The 20,426-nt window shown below is 36.4% G+C and overlaps 2 protein-coding genes across 3 annotated transcripts; both read left to right on the forward strand.

The window, feature by feature from the left end:
* Positions 1-4,858: 4,858 nt before the first annotated feature.
* Positions 4,859-10,163, forward strand: LOC130728266 (protein STICHEL-like 2). 2 transcript variants are annotated; one of them, XM_057579684.1, is made up of 7 exons: positions 4,859-5,270; positions 5,452-5,560; positions 5,873-7,584; positions 7,676-7,883; positions 8,183-8,353; positions 8,557-8,751; positions 9,295-10,163. In XM_057579684.1, exons 3-7 carry the CDS (start codon positions 5,989-5,991, stop codon positions 9,870-9,872), a joined length of 2,748 nt encoding a protein of 915 aa, XP_057435667.1. In that variant the 5' UTR covers positions 4,859-5,270; positions 5,452-5,560; positions 5,873-5,988; the 3' UTR covers positions 9,873-10,163. The 2 variants fall into 2 exon arrangements, with proteins under 2 accessions (XP_057435667.1, XP_057435657.1); XM_057579674.1 differs by having other exon boundaries at positions 4,860-5,270; positions 7,676-7,895.
* A 4,145-nt stretch (positions 10,164-14,308) lies between these two features.
* On the forward strand, positions 14,309-20,420 carry LOC130728280 (probable Ufm1-specific protease). The gene is made up of 12 exons (XM_057579708.1): positions 14,309-14,931; positions 15,956-16,224; positions 16,411-16,495; positions 16,591-16,766; positions 17,601-17,691; positions 17,869-17,991; positions 18,149-18,196; positions 18,276-18,352; positions 18,621-18,709; positions 18,990-19,101; positions 19,391-19,493; positions 19,698-20,420. The coding sequence occupies exons 1-12, from the start codon at positions 14,391-14,393 to the stop codon at positions 19,925-19,927; spliced, it is 1,944 nt and encodes a 647-aa protein (XP_057435691.1). The 5' UTR covers positions 14,309-14,390; the 3' UTR covers positions 19,928-20,420.
* The last annotated feature ends 6 nt before the right edge of the window (positions 20,421-20,426 follow it).

Here is a 20,426-nt window from a genome sequence, read left to right on the forward strand (position 1 = left end):
GATAAGTTTGTTTTTGTTATTTGATTTTTTATTAGAAAATAGTCAAAATACTATTAATAAATTGTTTAAAACTTAAAAATGATTAATGGTCAAGATTATTAAGCATTGATAAGTTAAATTTGGTTAACAAGAAGATCTATTGTAATGATTATTAAAATTTAAGGATTAATTAGGAAGATTTTATAGTAGATTGTGCTTATTTGCAAAAGTTATAAAGTTTAAGGTAGTTTTATACATTTTTCCCTTAATTTTAACTTCTCAATTTTTTTATCACCATTAAAAATTATTTCAAAATTACGGTATAAGTGGTAAATCACTATTTCTTTTTGTGCTTCCCCACAATCATAGCCTGCTGCCTAATTGAATAATGCCGCTGAAAAGTAGAAAATCTTGGGTGGTACGGTGGCCGGTAGCATCAAATTAGTTGTATAATATTGTCTTAAAATAAAAGTGTTTGTTCAACTAGCACATCTTTTTCCAGCAATCCGATTTCCTAAAATGAAGAGTTATCAAGCTCAACCAGGCAACGTGCGGAAATAAATGGGAAACCAGTTTCTGTCAAGTTTCAAGTGCAAAACATTAATTTGTTCCTTCCTTGTTGGTGTATATGTACCAACCAGTAGCATGAGAACATCAGAAGAAGCAAGAACACCGCTTGTGTGTATAACATTCAATGGCACACATAACTACATGTAACTACACCGTAGGGGGCTTGTGGCCTAAGGCCTATCCCTATCCCCTTAAATATTCAATTCAATTGATGGTTCAACTTCAACACACTAAGTACATAGCAAATTAATGGTCCCATTTCAACGTCGTGGCTGGTTCACAAGCACAGTTAACATTGTCCCATTGCTTGCTTGCTGTGATGCTATGAAATATAGGTCTGTGCGCGCCCTTGTTGCTTGGAGCCAAAAGCCGGGACCATTATACAGCTCCTAAAGCGTCAACTATGAGCTACTGCGCTTCAATGTACATAACCTACCTTTTTGGCCACTTCTCGTAGAACGGTTTTAATTTGTGAGTTTTATCTAGTATGTTTTGTATATAGTACTAGTATGCATGATAGTCCATTAACAAATCTCCATTAGACATTATGTTTAAAAGTTAAACCGTTTTACATATTGAAGTTATGAAAATATCATTGATAGTGTATCCCCCACAGCAACTCCGGCCCCTACACATGATTTATGCTTCCACCTAATTCATATCCGACCATTAAAAACTACCACTCAACTTGGGGTGTCAAAACGGGTGAATTTGCCTGGTCCAACCCGCCAATTATTCTTATATCATATTGCTATATTTGTGCTCTGGTAGGGTTTTCTAGTTAATCTCTAGTCCTAATCAGTCCTAGGTCTAGAACAATAATGGGACAGGTTGACCCATATTCTAGAAGTGAATCAGATAATGTACGTATTCGGCTCTGCTTTTATGGAGGATTGGTGCTATGATGAGGTTTTATCTTAAACCTCTTGAATTATAGATATTGTATGATTAGATGTAATTCGGGCTACAAAACGAGGAATTGGGTGATTTCAAAACAAGATGAAAGAACAATTCTTAATTTGTGATTTTGACTCAAGAAAATCACCAAAAATGGATACGTATAACTCAAGATATGATAAATAAATAAATAAACAACTCAAAAACAGGGCAGAAACTGAAAATAAAAAAAAGGATGAAACTGAAAATAAAAAAGAGGATGAAAGAGATGAAAAAAGACGCCACAATCAAATGAGAATCGCCACAAGAAAAAAAAAATTGTAATTAGATCGATAAATAGTTCACTAAATAACTTAAGAGAGAATCTAGTCTCATAAGGAAACAAATTCTCAATTTGACTAATCTGAAAGACTTAATTCATATTTATAGACTTAGTGGTCTGCTACTTATCCCACTAAGCATTTATGTTCCTACTAAAACTTTTAATTACTCCATTAACTATTAATATCTTCACCAGTAAAATGAACAATAATTAAAAGCTACTGATCCTAATAATGGCTTAAAATTTTATAGAAGACACACAAAAACTAACTTGAGGAAATACAAAAAGTCATCAGAAATTTCACTTTAAAAATACATACAAGAATTCAAAGAAAAATAGAAAGTTCTGGTGCCTACTAGGGTGGGCAACTTTCAAACTGGTCCACCGGTGCACCAGCCTTTCAAGTCGTTAGATGAGGGATAAAAGGATAAAAATGTAATTGATAACCCCTAAGTCAGTCCCCATCTTCTTCTCTCTGAGTCTCTAGTTTTGAAAGGGTGTAGATCTGTTTCTCTTTGATTGTGTCTTCACCAGTGCCCAAACTGTGTTTGAGATTTAGAACGAAGCTAAATTTGAAAGCTCAACCACTCTTCTTCCCTAGATGATCAACAATTAATCTAAAACCAAATCATTTTTTTTTTTTTAAATTGAAGGCATGAAAGCTAGAGAAATTATCGAAAGCAACTTGAGTTCTTGGTACTGAAAAAAATGGTTTCGATGGAAACACAATATGGTGAATAAAAACAAAACATATGGCAAAACCTCGCCATGAATTAAGGAAGACAGGTTCAAGGGAGTTATGCACAATGAATTCTGCAAATTTGCATACACCAACTTGCATACATCACAGTAATAAAAATAAATCATTCTTCGGTACCAAAATGGCCGTGTTTGAATTGATTAAGGTGAGCATTTGATTCATCAACTTCGCCCCCAACCCATTAACCTCCCAAACAACATGTCTGTGACAAAGATCCAGATTTGACTCCCAAACTCGCCGATTTGACTCGCAAGTCGCTGGATTGCGACTCGCAGGAAACGCTGGTGGTGAACCTGATGCTGTGACCACCGGCAAAGATTCAGATTTCCACATGCATCTCCGATCCATCTCAGATTCAGATCCACCGTTTTCTGTAATTTCTTGTCTTTTTTTCTCATTTAGGTTGGATCTTTATGGGTTTGTAACAGATCTTGGTTTAGAAACAGAACTAGAAACTGAAGGATTTGAAGATGACAACGACGGAGTTGACGGTGGCAGAGGAGGAGGAGGTTGGTGGGGTTTCGCCGGAAAATAGAGGAGAAGATGGTGGTGGCGGCCTCCTCCATGGTTGCTTCCAGAAGAAGAACAAACGTGAGGAAGATTGAGAGAGATGCGTGAGCGTGACTGAGCGTTTCTTTTTAGGATTTAATTTTTTTTTAGCTTTTGTAAATTACCAATATAACCATGAGTGCACCGGTGGACCAGTTTGAAGGTTTCCCACCCTAGTGGGCACCCCGAAAGTTCTAATGTGCTTCTTTGAACTTTTTTAGTTCTATTCCTTCAATTTTCAAGTGCCCCATATGTTCTTGTCACGCGGGTTGACCTGACAATAAATAAAAGTAAAAAACATGAATAAGTATTTAATACAATTAAAACAATGCGAGTTGACATTATATATATATATATATATATATATCTGATAAACATTTATATATTTATGCAATGTAAAAGTTCTTTAAAAATTATTTATGCAATTAAAATTAAAAAAAGATAACTACACAAGTTTGATGATAAAGTCACTCGTGCATTGCACGCATGGGTACTCAAATAGTTAAGGGAAGCTTACAAACTCAAAGATTAACTAATTAAAGAAGACTAATAATATTTATTTAAAAAAAAAGACTAAGGTAGGGTTTGGCCCAACTTATTTTTGACTTAAAAGTCACTTTTAAGGTAAAGTTTGGCCAAACAGATTTCATTAAAATTTTCTTTGACTTAAAAGTCACTTATTTTTACTGAAGAAAAACACTAAAAGTAACTTTTTAGAAAAAGATATTGTGAGGAACTTTGAAAATAAGGAGCTTTTTTCTAATTTTTGTGAGCCCAAATCACGTGAAATCCTTGGCCTCTGTCTGGTTTTCCACTCTTCATCTTCAATCCCTCATTATATCCTTCGTGGCTATGTCTTTCACTACTTTTCCTCTGTTAAAAAGCCAGCTCTTAAATCACACCAAATCACCATGAAAACAACATCATCTGGCTTTTTCACGTTGGAATCACTCACATCAATAGATTAATTAGAATTTTATTGTCAAAATGAATATATGAAATTGAACCCTAAAACTGAAAAGGGGATTAAAAAAGAAACGAGCACAAATTACTCTAGTTTTGCTTCGAATAAAAGATAAAAGTGGTGTGGCGTCTGAGAATTCAAACTCAATTAATTAATTGATTGACTAAAAATTAGGAGAAGCTTAAGAAGCAGGTAGAAGAGAGGGAGAGACCAGAGTGTGGTATTTAATGGCTTGGATGGAGAGGTTCTGTTGATTCATGGCGTTGGTGTAGAGATGTGAGAGTTGGCGATGGTGCAGAAGGTGGAGTACATGGTCCGATCCACTTCGTCGAGGCACGTCGCCACTGATTTTATCTTCTTCCCCATCCTCCCAGACAGAACAAACAAATTCAGCCCCAATTTTTATATATTAATTAAATTAAAAAGTTTAAATATGAAGCTTTTTTAAAAGAGTTTTATCAAACAACTTGTAACTTAGAAATAGCTTTTAAGTTATAAAAAGATGAAAATTGACAAACAACTTCTAACTTTTATTCAAAGCTCTTATTTTTATCTTTGACTTAAAAGTAGTTTTTAAGTCTGAAATAAGCTGGGACAAACAAAGTCTAATATTTACTTACCCCAATTAAACTAGCAAAGGTTTGAACTTTGAAGATCCTTTCATGTCCACTAAAATAATAATAATAATAAGGCAATAAAACCAGCTGTTATCTGAGGAGCAGACCTGGGAAAGTGAATCTAGCACTATTAGTAGAGTACATTACTGTTGCCCAACATGGACCGTAATAGCACCCACACACTGCAGGAGCCGACCGTAGTTGCAGCTTTTCTCTCTTCAACTAAATTAACTGAAACCAACACCGAAATTACCAGAAAGCCCCTACTTTCTTTCTTTCTTTCTTTCTGAGTTTGGCTCGCTACCCGAGACAAAGTTCGGAACCCCCCACCAAAATTGCGCTCCCCCCTTTCACAAACACGTTTTTGGCTCCAGTCACAAGCCTTGGCATTGGCATGCCTTAACAGTAACTAACACCCCCCGTATTTATTACATTTACTATTTTGCCACTCCTCTCACCTTCACCTTCTCTATGAATGTGCATATTTATATCACCCCCTTAATTCCTCGCTTGCATCCAACCACCGCCACACACACACACTCGTTTTCTTTTCTCCTTCTCCATTCTCCAAGAGACACTTCTTCTTTCTTTCATATATTTTTTCTAGTCAAGGTTTGCCATCTTTTTCTTTCAAAACTTTGTTGTTTCGCTTTGTTTATTTTATTTCCATCTATCTAGTCTACTACAATATTTTATTTATTGAAATTTGAACTCCAGATTCTCCCCTACCCTACGTTTCTATTTTATTTTTTGTTTTAATTGCTTTATTTGTATGTTTTCATATTTCTTGTAGTAATGCTGAGGAAATGGAAACAGCTGCGACAACACACACCGCTTGCTCTGTAGTGGAGAAGAAGAAATGTTGATGCCTTCCTCATTGCTCTGTGTTTCTCTTTTTGAAGGTACTGCATTTTCTTCTCTTGTTTTGTGTGACAAATGAGTCACCTTTTTATAGCTAACAAAAGAAACCATTATTCACTTTAATTTATTTCCAGAGTGACTATGAATCTGAAGGTCAAATGCATATTTTGTGAAAGGAAAAAATTGCTTTCCTTTTTGGCCCTGTTGCATTTATTACTTTTTCTGGAATAGTGAAAAGGGGCTGAGATTTTGTGCTTTGCTGTGTAGACAGTGTTGTTTCATGCCCCCACCCCTTTTTGTTGTGCAAGCAATTTGCGTGTGCCTGATTCTTTTTGCTTTTCATTTTCTTTTAGGTGAGGGTTTGCATTGTTTCTAGTGGATTCTGGTCATATGAGTGTGACAACATTAATCATTTCTCTTCCCATAAGAGTTAGCTTCTTCTAGAATCACTTCATACAGTTAGACGGCGATGGATGGGCGGCGGCATTCTGTTGACATTCCCATTTCTAAAACTCTTGTAGCACTGAGGAGGGTCAGGTCATTGAGGGATCCATCAACTAATTCTATATGCAAACGCTCTTCTTTGATTGACAATGTGCAGTGGGAGAATGGTTCGGGTAATGGGATTTCTCTATTGTTTCCGGAGGCTAGTAGGGAATGTGATTCTGATGATAATGTTGATTTCACATCAAGGAATTTAGGTTTTAAGGGACAAAGAGTGCAGGATGCTACTGATTTTAAATTGGACTGTGGCTTGTTAGGTTCAAGGCTGAAACCTAGTGGGATGTCATTTCAGGACAGCCAACACAACGACGATGAGCTAGTTTACTCTAATCCAAATAGGCAATGCAGTTCAGGAAATAAATCATCAAGTGAAAGCTGTGATAGCAACCATGGGGGTGAGGGATTAGATTTGGCTAGTATTGAGCCTCATAGTAATAATTTCAGGGATGGGGAATCATGCTTTATAGCTACTGCCAAATCATCTCAATTAGGGAGAATAGATCACTCTAGGTCAGACAAAAAATCTCTACGTGCGAATCAAGTAAGACCAGCACAAGTAGAGGGTGGTATTGTTAACCATGTAGGCAATCCTTGTCTTTCTGTTCATGATGATTTCTCACCACACAGCACTTCAGTAGATATCAATCAAGATTTTGATGTTCTTGATAATAATGATAATGGATGTGGAATAAGCTTTTGTTGGTCAAAATCACCGAGGTTTAGAGAATCAAATCTTTACTCTAAGATAGAAGACCGTCCCTTGATATTGCACCAAGTTGATGACACTGATCTTCATGGAGATAGAAACATGAGACACGACGGTGGTGACATTAGTCCAACTTTGGAAACTCCTAGAAGTTTATCTATGAAATTCAGGCCTAATTCATTTAGTGATCTGGTGGGACAGAATGTGGTAGTGAGATCTCTTTTAGGCGCCATCTCAAGAGGAATGATAGCATCATTTTATCTGTTCCATGGTCCACGTGGTACAGGCAAGACATCTGCTTCTAGGATATTTGCTGCAGCACTGAATTGCCTCTCTGTTGAGGGGCAAAAACCATGTGGCCTGTGTAGAGAGTGTGTTCTGTTCTTTTCTGGAAGAAGTAAAGAGGTTAAGGAAGTGGATTCTGTGAGAATCAATCGCACAGACCAGGTTAAATCCCTCGTTAAGAATGCATGTATCCCTCCCATTTCCTCACGATTTAAGGTTTTCATTATTGATGAGTGCCAGTTACTGAAGGCTGAGACATGGGCGAGCCTTTCGAATAACCTAGAGAACCTTTCTGAGCATGTGGTTTTTGTTATGATCACTCCTGATTTAGATAAACTTCCTCGAAGTGCAGTTTCCCGGGCTCAGACCTATCACTTTCCGAAGGTTAAAGATGCTGACATTGCATGCAGATTAGAAAAGATTTGTGTTGAAGAAGGTCTTGATTTTGATCAGGCTGCTTTAGACTTCATTGCTGCAAAATCCTGTGGTTCTGTTAGGGATGCAGAAATGATGCTTGATCAGCTGAGTTTGCTTGGTAAAAAGATTAAACTTTCATTAGTTCATGAGCTTGTAAGTATAGTGCTTTTGGTCCATAAATTCCCTCGAAACTTTCTTCATTTTTATTCCCTCAATACTCAGGCTTGCCCTTTGTTGTTTGCAGACTGGGATTGTTTCTGATGATGAATTGCTCAATTTGCTGGATCTGGCTTTGTCATCTGACACTTCAAATACAGTTATAAGAGCTCGAGAGCTGATGAGATCCAGGATAGGTCCTTTGCAACTTGTATCACAGCTGGCAAATCTCATTATGGACATCCTTGCAGGGAAATGTGTAGATGGTGGTTCTGAGGTCAGAAGTAAATTTTCTGGTAGATATACCTGTAAGTATTTTAAAGCATAAATTATCATATTCTATTCAGATTTAACTGAACTGAATACATTATCTGTGTGTTGAGAAGTCTCACATTGATTAGAGATATGGTCAAAAGAGTTCTTATTAAGGGTAGAGCATCCCTCACCCTAAGCTAGCTTTTGGGGTAGAGTTAGCCCTAACCCAAATTCTAAGAGGCTGTTTTATATATTTGCACTCCATGTTAGTGTCTATACTCTATTTCTGCTCATATCATATTTTTCTTGTCTGACTGTTTTTTTCTTTTCTCTATCATAGCGGAAGCCGACCTTCAGAAATTAAGCCGGGCAGTGAGAATACTTTCTGAAGCTGAGAAACAGTTAAGAATTTCAAAAAACCAAACAACGTGGTTAACTGTAGCTCTACTGCAGTTAAGCTCTGTAGATTATCCTTCCGTGGATGTAAATGATACAAAGTTGTGTTTGAGAGGTACAAGCAATGGAGTTGGGCTTTACTCCCCCACCCCTCCAATATTATTTATATTCTTTTAATTCATTTTCTCCTCCTAAGTGGCTGTCTTGGGTGGGGTTAACATAATGAAGTAGTTTCATTGGTTAGAAATTTCTATTTCAAGCTTTACCTTATTCCTTTAATGGATATGGATGGTGATTTCTTCAATACATGATCTACAGAGCAGAGCATGGAGCATCTTGCTACAGGTCAGTGTGGCGACAAGTCATATAGATTAGGAGTGCAGGAGGATCACAAAGGAACATTGGATGCCATATGGTATAAAGCTACTGAGATATGTCAATCTGGTCAGCTCAAAACTTTTCTCAGGAAGAAGGGGAAGTTGTCTTCACTTCATGTAGATCGCAGTACATCATGTAATTTCTCATTTATGTTTTATATTGCGCTGCTACTCTTCATTAACCATTCATATTAAAAATTTATTACACCAAAGTACAGCCATTCTCTTGTGTTAAATTCATTGTTTGGTCCCACTTTCTCTGAGAGAAATTTGCTTTTTAATTGTCTAAATTGATTCTCTTTTGAAAAGAAACCAATTGTCTTAATTGACCTCTCTGAGAAATTTGCTCTTTTAACTGTCCAAATTAATTTCCTTTCAAGGGGAACTTCAGTCCCTGCTTTGTTGTTTGCAGTATGCACTTTTCTCATCCAAGTTTATCATGGAAACAAATAAAGGTTTTACAGAAATAATATTTATGATCAAACAAATATGTGCCTTTCCATAATCTTGGTCAGCTATTTATATCTTTCACCTTGTATATGTGAATATGCTGAACTCATTTGTCATCGGTAGCTCTTCTGCTTTTTGGAAAGAAAAATTGTAGTCATATTTCCCAAACATTGTTAATACTCAGTGCTGAGTTAAGTAACGAATGAACAAAAATACTCTTAATTTTCAGGGCTTGCTATCGCCGAGTTGGAGTTCCGCCATCGGCACCATGTATCCAAGGCTGAGAAGTCATGGAAATTGATTGCAAGTTCGTTGCAGTTCATATTGGGTTGTAACATTGAGCTGAGGATCACTTATGAACCCCGTGCTTCTGATTCCAAGTATGCCAAACTGAAGAGGTCATCTTTCAGTATCTTTAGCTGTTCACGCAGAGCACAACAGAAATCATTATCGTCTAATGGAAGCGAATCAGATTATGCTGATCACGTCTCTCAAAATCCCATGATAAAGGATAAAACTCTAACTTCCTCTGATTACCATGGAATGGATGTTGTAACAACTTTGAGAAGCTGCAAAGGGAACTTGCTGAGCTCAGGAGAAAGATTTTTGAATAGGTCTTTCCAAGAGAATATGGGGACATCATGTTCTGAAGTTGATTCCTCTAAGGAAAAAGGAAACAGATGTGCACATTTAGTTCCATCAGTCCTTGAGTCAGATTATCAGTCCAACTGTTTTCCTCAAAATCTCTGGCTTCAAAAGAAGTTCCGTTCTTCATATTCATCCAAGTCAACTTTGCAGGGTATCTAACAACAGGAAGATTTTGCTTTGTCTGTGCCGAACTGAACTGTACATGTTCTGAGACACACCTACACTTATGAACCCAGCATTTTCTCCAGTAGCTCTAAAAACTGCATCAAAGCCATTGAGAAAAAAAGTAGGTTGACTAGTTTTTCTTCTTTGTAAGCTTACATTGTTAAAATTATTGTGACTGCAGTTATAGTAATAACCTAGTATAGTTGGGTAGAATCAACTCAATTTACATTCATGTGATGCGCTTGATTAAAAAACATGAAAATTTGATTCAACATATTGAAAATACATCTAGCATATGGGATTCATTTTTATGTTAACTTCTGGTGTTCTCCAAGAAATAAGCTACTTCTCCGATCATACATTCTAACGGTAGGTGCCACAGTCTAAAAATGGTCAAGTCGAAGAAATGCCTGACATTCTTTGTTCCTAAAGATCCAAGAGAAAAATGCAAATAATGATGATGATGAATGATTAATAGAACCTAGACTAAGTAGAACACACACTTAAAATTAAAAACAAAATTAAAACACAAAAAAGGCTAAAACAAGTGCAAGGTACCACGATTGAACAAAATGCAATGCGCGAGATGGTAAAATTGAATTGAATGCTTTGTTGTTTTGTCATATTAAATCACATCTTGTTGAGAGAGAGAACTTATGTGAACCTTACAAAAGGTAGGTAGAAATTTTGTGGAGTGGATCTTTCCTCTTTGAGTGAAAGTTGGAGTTGGTAGATAACTGACTGATGTGACTTGTTATGACAATGTTGTACTTTCACTTTGTCCAACTTGCCTTTTGTATCTCACGTGATACACTTTAGGTCTTCAAGCTATATTTTCTCTTAGACATCCTTCAGCTTCTTCAGCAGACCATACTTGCTTCTATAAGAGTATGAACATTGGCCCTTTCATTGACTAGTTAAAATCATTGAACGATGCTTTCTTCAGACTAGACCAGACTTATGCTCTTCGGACGATAGAGAGTATGGACAATGAGTTCCCTGAAAAGTTGGGACATAAGATCTATTAGAGAAATTTGTGTGTTTCATAGGAATGCAATCAAGAACGTTGTTATTACTCAAAACATGAGATAAGAGAATTATGAATATGTTTAAACTTTACAAGCCTTTCACAAAAATTTACTATGTGCATACCTAGGTGATTATGCTTATTAGGTTAAGGATGTGTTTGTATTAAAGTTGAGTTCAATGTGAAAATCATTTTATTCAATCCAACTCACAACTCATTTGTTCATTAAAAAAATATGTTTTTTTATTGAAATTTGTGCTATTGTGAGTTCAAAGTTTGGTATCTAAACACACTTAGGGTCCGTTTTGTGTATAAGATAAGCAGATAGAATAGGATAGTGTCATATCATGTTCTAATTTGATGTTTGTTGCGCCACCAGGATAGCATGACTCGATATTGTCTCTAATCCTATCTTGTCGATCATGTATAAAGGTTGCCCTTAGTGGGAAGCTGGGATAGAATTTTGACAGGATATGATAACAGTTTTTAATTCTTTTTTAGTACCCTACCTAAATTCAATTATTTCAATCTTTATATTTTATATAATTTATAATAATATTAATTAATAATTAAAAAATATTAATATTAATAATATACTAATTTTATTATTTATCAATTACTAACTGTTATTGCTTAGTTAAAATCATTTAGCTACTCGTAAATTTAATTAAAAAATAAGCTAATTTATTAATGGTAAAAATATTGAATTTACTCATATAAAATAATTAAATTATAACTATCACTTGCTACTTCTTATTTAACATTAATTTTTATTTATATCATAATAAAATAAATAACATTATTATTCAATAACAATGAAATGAACTACTCACTTATAAATATTGATATATTAGTATAGTAAATATAGACTAATTTTATATTATCAGTTACTATTATTTAAAATTACTTCTCTACTTATAAAATAATTTAAAATTAAATATAAAGTACTTTTGAGAAAATAATATTTTTAATAATATTTTTAAATTTTAATTTTCTTTAATTTTTTATCACTTGCCTCATTTGTTAGTCGTTTATCGCGGCGGTGGAAAGGACGCAATAACATGACCTTTGAGATGAGCCCTTGGACTCCTTAGGAAGCTCGGAGACATATAACTGAGCATGATGAGTGGATTATATTCTTGGATCAACAGTTTGGCGAGGATGATACCTGACTGGTTGGTAGGTGTTGGAAACCTCCGCCCATGGGCTTCGTGAAGGTGAATGAATATATACGGTAGCTTTCGAGATCTAGCTAATTGTATGGAGGTGGGGGCATCATCTGTGACGATCGTGGACGCTTGCTTCATGGCTTCTTCTCCTATATTGAGGGTGGTAATACTCTAACGACTGGCGTGTTAAATTTAAACGTTTACTCATATCGTTTGTCATATTTTGTACGATAGCAATTTTAAGGGCATAAGTGAAACACTAAAAATTTCATATTGCAGGAACACTTTGACTTATTGTCTATGTCTACCTTGCTTTGTCCAAGCCAATCTACTTACACAAAAAGACAGTTCAACCCCTGTGGAAAAGTTGCATTCTACTGGTTAAAGAAGATCAATGGAAGGAAGAAGACCGTCTAAGGAAAGAAGATCGTCTGAAGAATGAGCGCAATCTTTTAATCAGAAATAGGTCTCAGACAAACTTGGAGGAGAAGTCTTGTTAGAAAAATATGTGATCTGACAAAGCACAATGATCAAAGCTTAAGTACAACGTTGTCACCATCACATTGCCATATTTTTTATCAACGAATAGAAGCAAAGTCCAAAGCTACCTACCAACTGGGAAAAAAGTCTTCATCAAACAGTGTCATACATTTAATGCATCTGACATCAAGTACACAAAAACATTGTTTGATCCAATAAAATCTTTGTGAAGAACAAGCTCCAACAGCTACAATCATTCTCACAAAAGATCAAGGAGTATAAAAGCAAGACTTGAAGATTTCAAAAAAAAAAAAATGATCCAACCTCTATTGAATCATTTTGAACGATCAAAGTCTACTAGAAGCTAGAAATCAAGACAAGCTTAAGAGTCAAATCTTTTGACATCCTCTGCTTCAAGAAGGAGAGAACCATACTCAAGAGTCAAATTCTCTTATCCAACTCTCTCTAGATTTACTGATTTAGAACATAAAGCTCTTAGAGTCAAATCTCACATCAAATACTTTATAGTTCATGAGCTTGAAAGTCTCTACTATCTCTCTTGTGAGAAGAGAATCTTGTAGAACCAAACGATCTTGAAAATATCTTAGGAGAAGTCTTGGACAATACTTAGTGAAGGAGAAATCCTTAGAATACTTGTTTGGGAGAAGTCCGGGAGAATACTTGGTTGGGAGAAATCCTGTCTAATACTTGTAAGGAGAACTCTTGGATAATTCCTATTGGGAGAAGTCTTGGTGAATACTTATAGGAGAAGTCTTTTATACTTGGATAGTGAAATCTTGGTTTAGCCAAGCACTGGACGTAACTTAATCGTTTGTGGGCGAACCATGATATATCGCTGTGTTTCAATTATTTACTATCTTACTCATTTATCCGCTGCACTAAACGTTTGGGAAAAGTTTTCTAAAACTGACAATCCTTTGAAAAACCAAAGTTTTAGAACAACACAATTCAAACCCCACTTACATGTGTTCTATTTTTACATTTCATGACGCTGGTGCGTTGCCGTTGGGGGAGGGTCTTATTCTTTCTTTGGAAAGAGGGTCTAAGGAGGTGATTTGTGAGGTGGACTGTGAAATTGATCTCTTCGTTGGAGGATGCAAAAAGTAGAAGATTTTGCCTAATTTTTCGTGACATTAATGAGCTTCTAGGCCGGAATTAGAGGGTGGATATGATCATGATTCCCAAGGGCACATTCAATTAAATTTAATAGAATGATTACTTTTTAAAAAAGTTAAGAAAATGAATTTTTTAAAAATATTATGTAGTTTTAATTCAAAGAAAATTTTGATATATTTTTCATTTTATTATTATATTTTATCGTTATCATATCAACCTCAAACACAACATATGACTAGAGTCTAGGTGCTCTTCATTTTAAAAAAAAAAAAAAGAGAGTCTAGGTGCTCTTATCCTCATTTATCGTAGGGTTAATCCTCTACTTGGTTCCTGTGGTTGTGTGGCCGTCTGAAATTAGTCCCTCCCCGAAAAATCTGAAAATCTAAGTCCTCGCGTTTGAAAAAGTGTGTGTAGCAGGTCCTCGCCGGAGGGACTAATTTCCACACACTTTCCAAACCCGAGGACTTAGATTTTCAGATTTTTCGAGGAGGGACTAATTTCAGACGGTCACACAACCACAAGGACCAAGTAGAGGATTATCCCTTTATGGTATCCAATCTGTTTATCATATCCTGAACTAGCAAAACAGCCTTAAATTTACTCGTCATTTTTTCTTACCAAGAAGAAAGTAGAGTCGTGAAACGGGTCAAAGTAAATAAATAAGTTGAAAAGAACAGAGAGAGGAAGCAGTGTGTGTCCATGGCGGAAGAGAGCAATCGCATTCGCAGCGTGAGACTGCTATGCCGCCACCCAAAGCATCTCAACAAAGGATCCGACCCGGGAACCCACTATTGGCTTATCGGATCCCCATTCTTACCGCCACTCACCATCGTCTCCATCCTCCGATCCTCTTCTTCTTCCCCAGATTTACGCAAGGAATCCGAGGACCTTCAAACCTTCATTCCCAAAGGCTTTGAAGTCATCGGAGCCCTTGCCTCCGGCGACGCCACCGATGCCCGTGCTGCCATCGACGCTGCCCGTGGATTGAGGAAGCTCCTTTACGGCGGAGGAGGAGGAGGAGCGGGGGAAGACCAACCGCTGATCGGAGCGGTTTCGGGGCCGGATTCCGGTGAACTGCGGTTTTTTGTGTCTGAGGGTGGAAATGCGACTAGCCTTGAACCTGTTACGTCTGTGGTACATGAACAGCACCCGGAGAAGCTTGTGTGGGAGAATGGTTGCTTGCTTCGTTGTGAGCTTCCGATTAAGTTGCCACTATATTACCCTCTCAACAATCCAACTGGTAGGTTCTCCTTTCTCTTCTTATTCTTCTTGTTTTGTTCAATGAATTGACTAGTTCTGCAATTGGGTAATGTATATTGGATTTCACATTTGTCATTTTCTAATCTCCAAAATGTTAGTTTGAAATTTAGAATTGGCAATGTTGTGCTTTGTACTGTTTCAAAAACCACTTCAGGTTTGTATTGGCCAATCGATACCAAGGTCAAATCACTTTTTTTTTATAAGCAAAATGCATTGATACAAGCAGGAGGGGTGCTTGAACATTAGTAGAGATAAATACATCAATGCAGAACCAAACAAGTTCAAATCACTTATATATTTATGTTGCATACAATTGTCTGTTTGCAAGTTGAGTTTTGGAGGGAAGGAAAGGGAGAGCCCTTCCATTGTTTGAGAGATTTTAAGAAGGAGGGGAAGGGTTTGGTTTATTTCTATAAACCCTTCAAAAACCCTCCAAAACCTCTTCTAGTTATATTTTTTACTTCCCCCTCCCCCCTCTCTTGCCCTCCCCTTCCTTTCCGCTCAAAGCCTCCCTCTCCCCTCCCCTAAAAACTCACCAACACACCCTTAATAAACAAAATAAGGCGTAGGCTTTGTGAGGCGTGAAGTGGTTATTGGGCAGGATACCGAGTTCAAGTTGCTCTCTCTGTCTTGCTTTGATCGAATAGTACCTTTCTTGATGGAAGTGATGGAGCACAGAATTCGTGCAGTATGCAATGAAAGGTTTAGCTGAAAGTACTGTAATTTTAGTTCAAGATGCTATACAAATATTACATATGAGAGAGATAAAAGAAAAACTGGGACATGAAGTATAGTGGGCACAAACTAAGATCTAATGTTGAATTGGACATAAATTAAGCAGTCAATTATATAAACCTTTATTCAATTTAGTGTAAAATAAATTGTGTAGGTCTTACTGTACTGCTGGGCAGGATAGCATCTGGATGTTGGTGAATTATAAGATGCATATTACACTATGTTGTATGTTCTAATTGCGGTAACTGAGTACAAATTTTGTTCCACAGATATTGAGAAAGCATATGTACGGGCAACGGAAGCTGTTATTGCCAAGTTAAGAGACCCTCAGGCTGTGTACTTATTAGAAACGTTTAACAAAACCTCTCCAGATCTACCTCCACCTGCCATAATTCGAGGTGTACAATTAGACTTTTGTGCAGACCTCTCCAAGATCAGGCCTTTAACTAAGGGTGATGATGGCTTTGATGCAAGCTCACTGTTGTGTTCGTACTTTTCCAACAAAAGTAAAGCAGGCTCAGAGGTTTTTTCCGTAGAGGTATTATTCTTTTTGATCTTTGACCCATTTTCTTTTTAACTGTTTATTTTTTTTGCTTATATTGTCTTATTAGTTATTGTATTTATGATTTAGTCTGTGTCTGGTCCTTTTCCCCTTTTTACCATGTGCTTTATGAATAGTCAAATGACTACCGTCGTCCGTTTTTTGAAATTTCCTTTTGCTTAGAATGCAGATACCATCCATGTTGGTGTTCTTTTTAGTAGCGTAGGGCCATCATCAGCATTTGCACCTGTTGCAGAATATCTTCCAGGTCAGGATTTATACTTGATGTGCAATATTTTCTCATTGGAAATTATGATTTACTTTACTTTTGTGTTTTTAGCATTTTTCAATTATTGCTTTCAGCCCAGGAAGAAGCTAGCCTCCTTGTTGTGGATATTAAGCTAGACGTACTCTGCTATTCTTCTTGGAATCTTCCATTGAGATATGCAGTATCTAGTTTAATCATCCCTGGCTTAATTGACCAGTTAAATAACCTGCAGACGTCGATGTTGCCTAACCTTTTGGCACAACATCCTCAGGTGAGGCTGTGCATTCATCTTTCCAGTTACATAAGCTTGCCTTGGTTCTACTATTCCACCTTGACTCCAATTCCCACGATCATCATTTTCCTATAGTTAATGGATGTAAAGTTACTTATTGTCATTTCTCTATCCTATATTTGCCCAATTTGTGATAATCTTCTGGTATGTTTGCAAAATGCAAATACATATTACATAACTCTCAAATATGTATGTTATTTACTTGTGTATACTCACAGATGAAAGCGGCAGAATAAATCAATTATTACAGTCTTTATTTGTGTGTGTGGTGTGCGCACGTTTATGTATGTATGTATGTATGTACGTATGATCATTCAGCCACTCATGGATTGTCAATGCATGTCTTTATTTATGTATAATATGTATATATGTATTTTCTTATGATCATTGAAGCGCAAATGGGTCGTCAATACATGTTTGTATTTATGTATAATCTTCAACCATACATGGATCTTCAAGAATTAACTTCTCTCATACTCTCAACAAATATGCTACATTCCAATGCCATAACATTTGTCTGAACCTAATCAACCTATTCTGCTACATATTATCTCATATTGAAATTAAGATATGAAGAAAATCATTATTCCTCTGCAAAACACTCTAGTGATTATTATATGTGATCAATTTGAAACTCATGAAAAAAATGATTTTACTTGTGTCAATAATATGTAGTAATTTCTGTTTTATTCGTTTTTTTCACCTTTTTTATTCATTTAGTTAACATTTTTTATCATGCTGAGGTTTTGTTTTCACATATTTATATAAAACTTACTGTTCTTATGATTGAATCACAATTTATTTGATTGTCAGCTAAAATGTTATCACTTTAGTCCTCCTGGGATTCTGCATCCAGTAACTGTTTTCTATGAACTGAGTTTTGGGGAGACAGAAATGAAGCAAGGTGTGCTGCTGAACTCTAGAATGGATAGGATTCTTCACTTATACTTGTGTATTGTGTACTGTTGGTAAATTTCAGAATGGAATTTATCTATTGAATGTGCAGGGGTTTCTGTTTTGCTTTTTCATATATGATCCCAGCATGGCTCGATGATTTATGAATTGTTTGTGGTTTCTGCAGTTGAAGTTAGGAGATCCTTGCACTCAAGGTTGGGACTACCTTATGATCGTCCCCTTCTAAGAATTGCTAATGCCCTGGATTTCTCAAAATTGAAAAACAGTGGTATTGTCTCTCTACAGAAAGGTAATATGTACATCTAAATGAAAAGTTCTTTAGGCTCTATAGTTGCTGAAAATCATTGTTATATCTGTCTTTTTCCTTTTTGTATTTTCTGGTGATAACTCCTTCACACTTTGTATATTATATATGTAGACTAATCAATATTTTTTGGTAATATTAGGTTCAGCTTTGCTAAGAGATGTACACATTGGGATTCCAAGCAGTGGGAGTAAGTTGCTATGATAGTCTTTGCTTATTCTTCATATAATTCTTCTGTGTCTCATTTGATATTGTTATGATTTATGCAGTTACTGGGGGAACCGTTTCCCTTGTTCAAGGTTCCTATGAATACTTTCATTATCTTCAGGAAGGATATAATGATTCGGTAATTGCAATTCTTCTGTTTCATAACGGATGTAACATTTTCTTGAAACTATGTGTCTTCTTTTTCTCCTGGCCTTGCTTGAAATATCTGTGGTGGAAATTTTAAATTCCAAGACTAACACCAGTTGCTATTGCGAAGTAGTTTTAGATTATCAATAGCATAATCTTGTCCTGGCAGTTGCAAATTACTGTTTGGATACATGAAAAATCATTTTAGACCTAGTTTTTTTGTATTATCAGAAGCTAATCACTTACGCCTGCTTTTCTAGGGATGGGGTTGTGCGTATCGCTCTCTCCAGACTATCATTTCATGGTTCAGACTCCAAAACTACTCATCCATAGAGGTTCCTTCTCATAGGTATTTACAATTTACTTCTTCTAATGGGTTTTGTTTCCAGGGGAGATATCTTCATTTATTTCTTTCAATTGTCATCACTCATCAGGCTTTAATATTGTGTTGCTGTTCACATTTTATGGATTTGGATTATTAAATTGGTCTGTAAATTAGTCGTTTGTGATTAATTTGCATGGAAGAAAATTTAATCAATCAGTTAGTCTTGCTGATGTTGCTTGTTTAAAACAAGCCTATAAATGATTTATGCATATGATTCAACCTGACAAACCTACAAATGTCTCAGAGAAATACAGCAGGCACTTGTTGAGATAGGTGATAAAGATCCTTCTTTTATTGGGTCACGAGAATGGATTGGGGCCATCGAGTTGAGCTTTGTTTTGGATAAACTTCTGGGTGTAAGTGTTCTGCTTGTTAAAATATTTGTTGATGTTGAATTGTAGGTTTATAAATAACCTGTATGTATACTATAGACGGAGTTGGGCTTTTGGGGTTTCCGTGATTCCGTCCAACCGGACATTGTGCTTATGTTTCTCTCTGGCTAGAAGCCTAGAATCAAGATATGTTGAGCCTCCTATGGTCCCACCCCAGAATAGGGCTGGATTCTAGATAATGATCTGATACTGATACTTAACAAAGGGCTGGGTTCTTAATGATTTTGATAGGGCTTTTTGCTTTATTTAACAGGTTACTTGCAAAGTCATCAATGTTAGATCTGGAGCCGAGCTTCCTGAAAAATGTCGGGAGCTAGCGTTGCACTTTGAGAGCCAGGGTACACCTGTTATGATTGGTTAGTAGATGCTATATCTTTTTTCCCTTTCGTCTACTTACCTATGGCGTCTCCTACTATGAGTTGGCTTGAAATTCCGCAGTAGTATATTTTTCAGTTGCTTATCCACTTTGCTGTGAATTGTGTTATGTTTGTCAATATTGCTCTGAGAAATTATTGCTAGGTTGGTAGGACCAGTGGTGACACTTCAGTTTCTAAATGCAGGTGGTGGTGTCCTCGCGTATACACTCTTGGGGGTGGATTACAATGAAGCAAGTGGTGATTGCGCGTTTTTAATACTTGATCCTCACTATACTGGCGTGGAGGATCTGAAGAAAATAATCAATGGGGGATGGTGTGGATGGAAAAAGGCTGTTGATAACAAGGGAAAGAATTTCTTCTTGCACGATAAGTTTTATAATCTACTGCTGCCTCAGAGGCCCAGCATGGTTTGATAGAATCGGATTTAGTTGAGGGAACTGACTCCTGTTTGGTGCACAATTTCTTGAAATGGAATGGTAATTTTCTCTAGTTACTTGTGGTTGGGACTGGACAAGTTCGTGTTTGAAAACCCAATAGAGTTTGGTGCACAATTTCTTGGAATGGAATGGTAATTTTCTCGTTACTTGTGGTTGGGACTGGAGAGTTCAACCAGTTCATGTTTGAAAACCCTAGAGTTTAACGGGAGAAGTAATTCTGGGAAAAGCTACTAGGATAGCATTTGTGCGAGTCCGATAAATGATTATGGGAGGATTGAAAGAGGATCCAAACATAAGTTTTTGTTTAAAATCCTCACCTCACTTTCGGGTTAGTGATATTCTTACATTAGCATTATGTGACCATAACTTACATTTAGGCCTTGTTTGGAAGTGTTTTCCAAGTCCATGTTATAGCACAAGCGCTTATATACGTGTTAGAGCTAGTAATCTACTTATAAGTTGTTTTGAATTTATT

Source organism: Lotus japonicus, chromosome 1, assembly GCF_012489685.1.
Source record: "Lotus japonicus ecotype B-129 chromosome 1, LjGifu_v1.2".
Taxonomy (NCBI): domain Eukaryota; kingdom Viridiplantae; phylum Streptophyta; class Magnoliopsida; order Fabales; family Fabaceae; genus Lotus; species Lotus japonicus.

Excerpts from the sequence above, each read along its gene's own strand:
- LOC130728280 (XM_057579708.1), top strand. The coding sequence starts at position 14,391 with ATGGCGGAAGAGAGCAATCGCATTCGCAGCGTGAGACTGCTATGCCGC. Across the intron at positions 17,692-17,868 it reads GGAGACAGAAATGAAGCAAG|TTGAAGTTAGGAGATCCTTG; the intron begins GTGTGCTGCTGA and ends TGGTTTCTGCAG. Across the intron at positions 19,102-19,390 it reads TTTTGGATAAACTTCTGGGT|GTTACTTGCAAAGTCATCAA; the intron begins GTAAGTGTTCTG and ends TTTATTTAACAG.
- LOC130728266 (XM_057579674.1), top strand. The coding sequence starts at position 5,989 with ATGGATGGGCGGCGGCATTCTGTTGACATTCCCATTTCTAAAACTCTT. Across the intron at positions 7,585-7,675 it reads TTTCATTAGTTCATGAGCTT|ACTGGGATTGTTTCTGATGA; the intron begins GTAAGTATAGTG and ends TGTTGTTTGCAG. Across the intron at positions 8,752-9,294 it reads TGTAGATCGCAGTACATCAT|GGCTTGCTATCGCCGAGTTG; the intron begins GTAATTTCTCAT and ends CTTAATTTTCAG.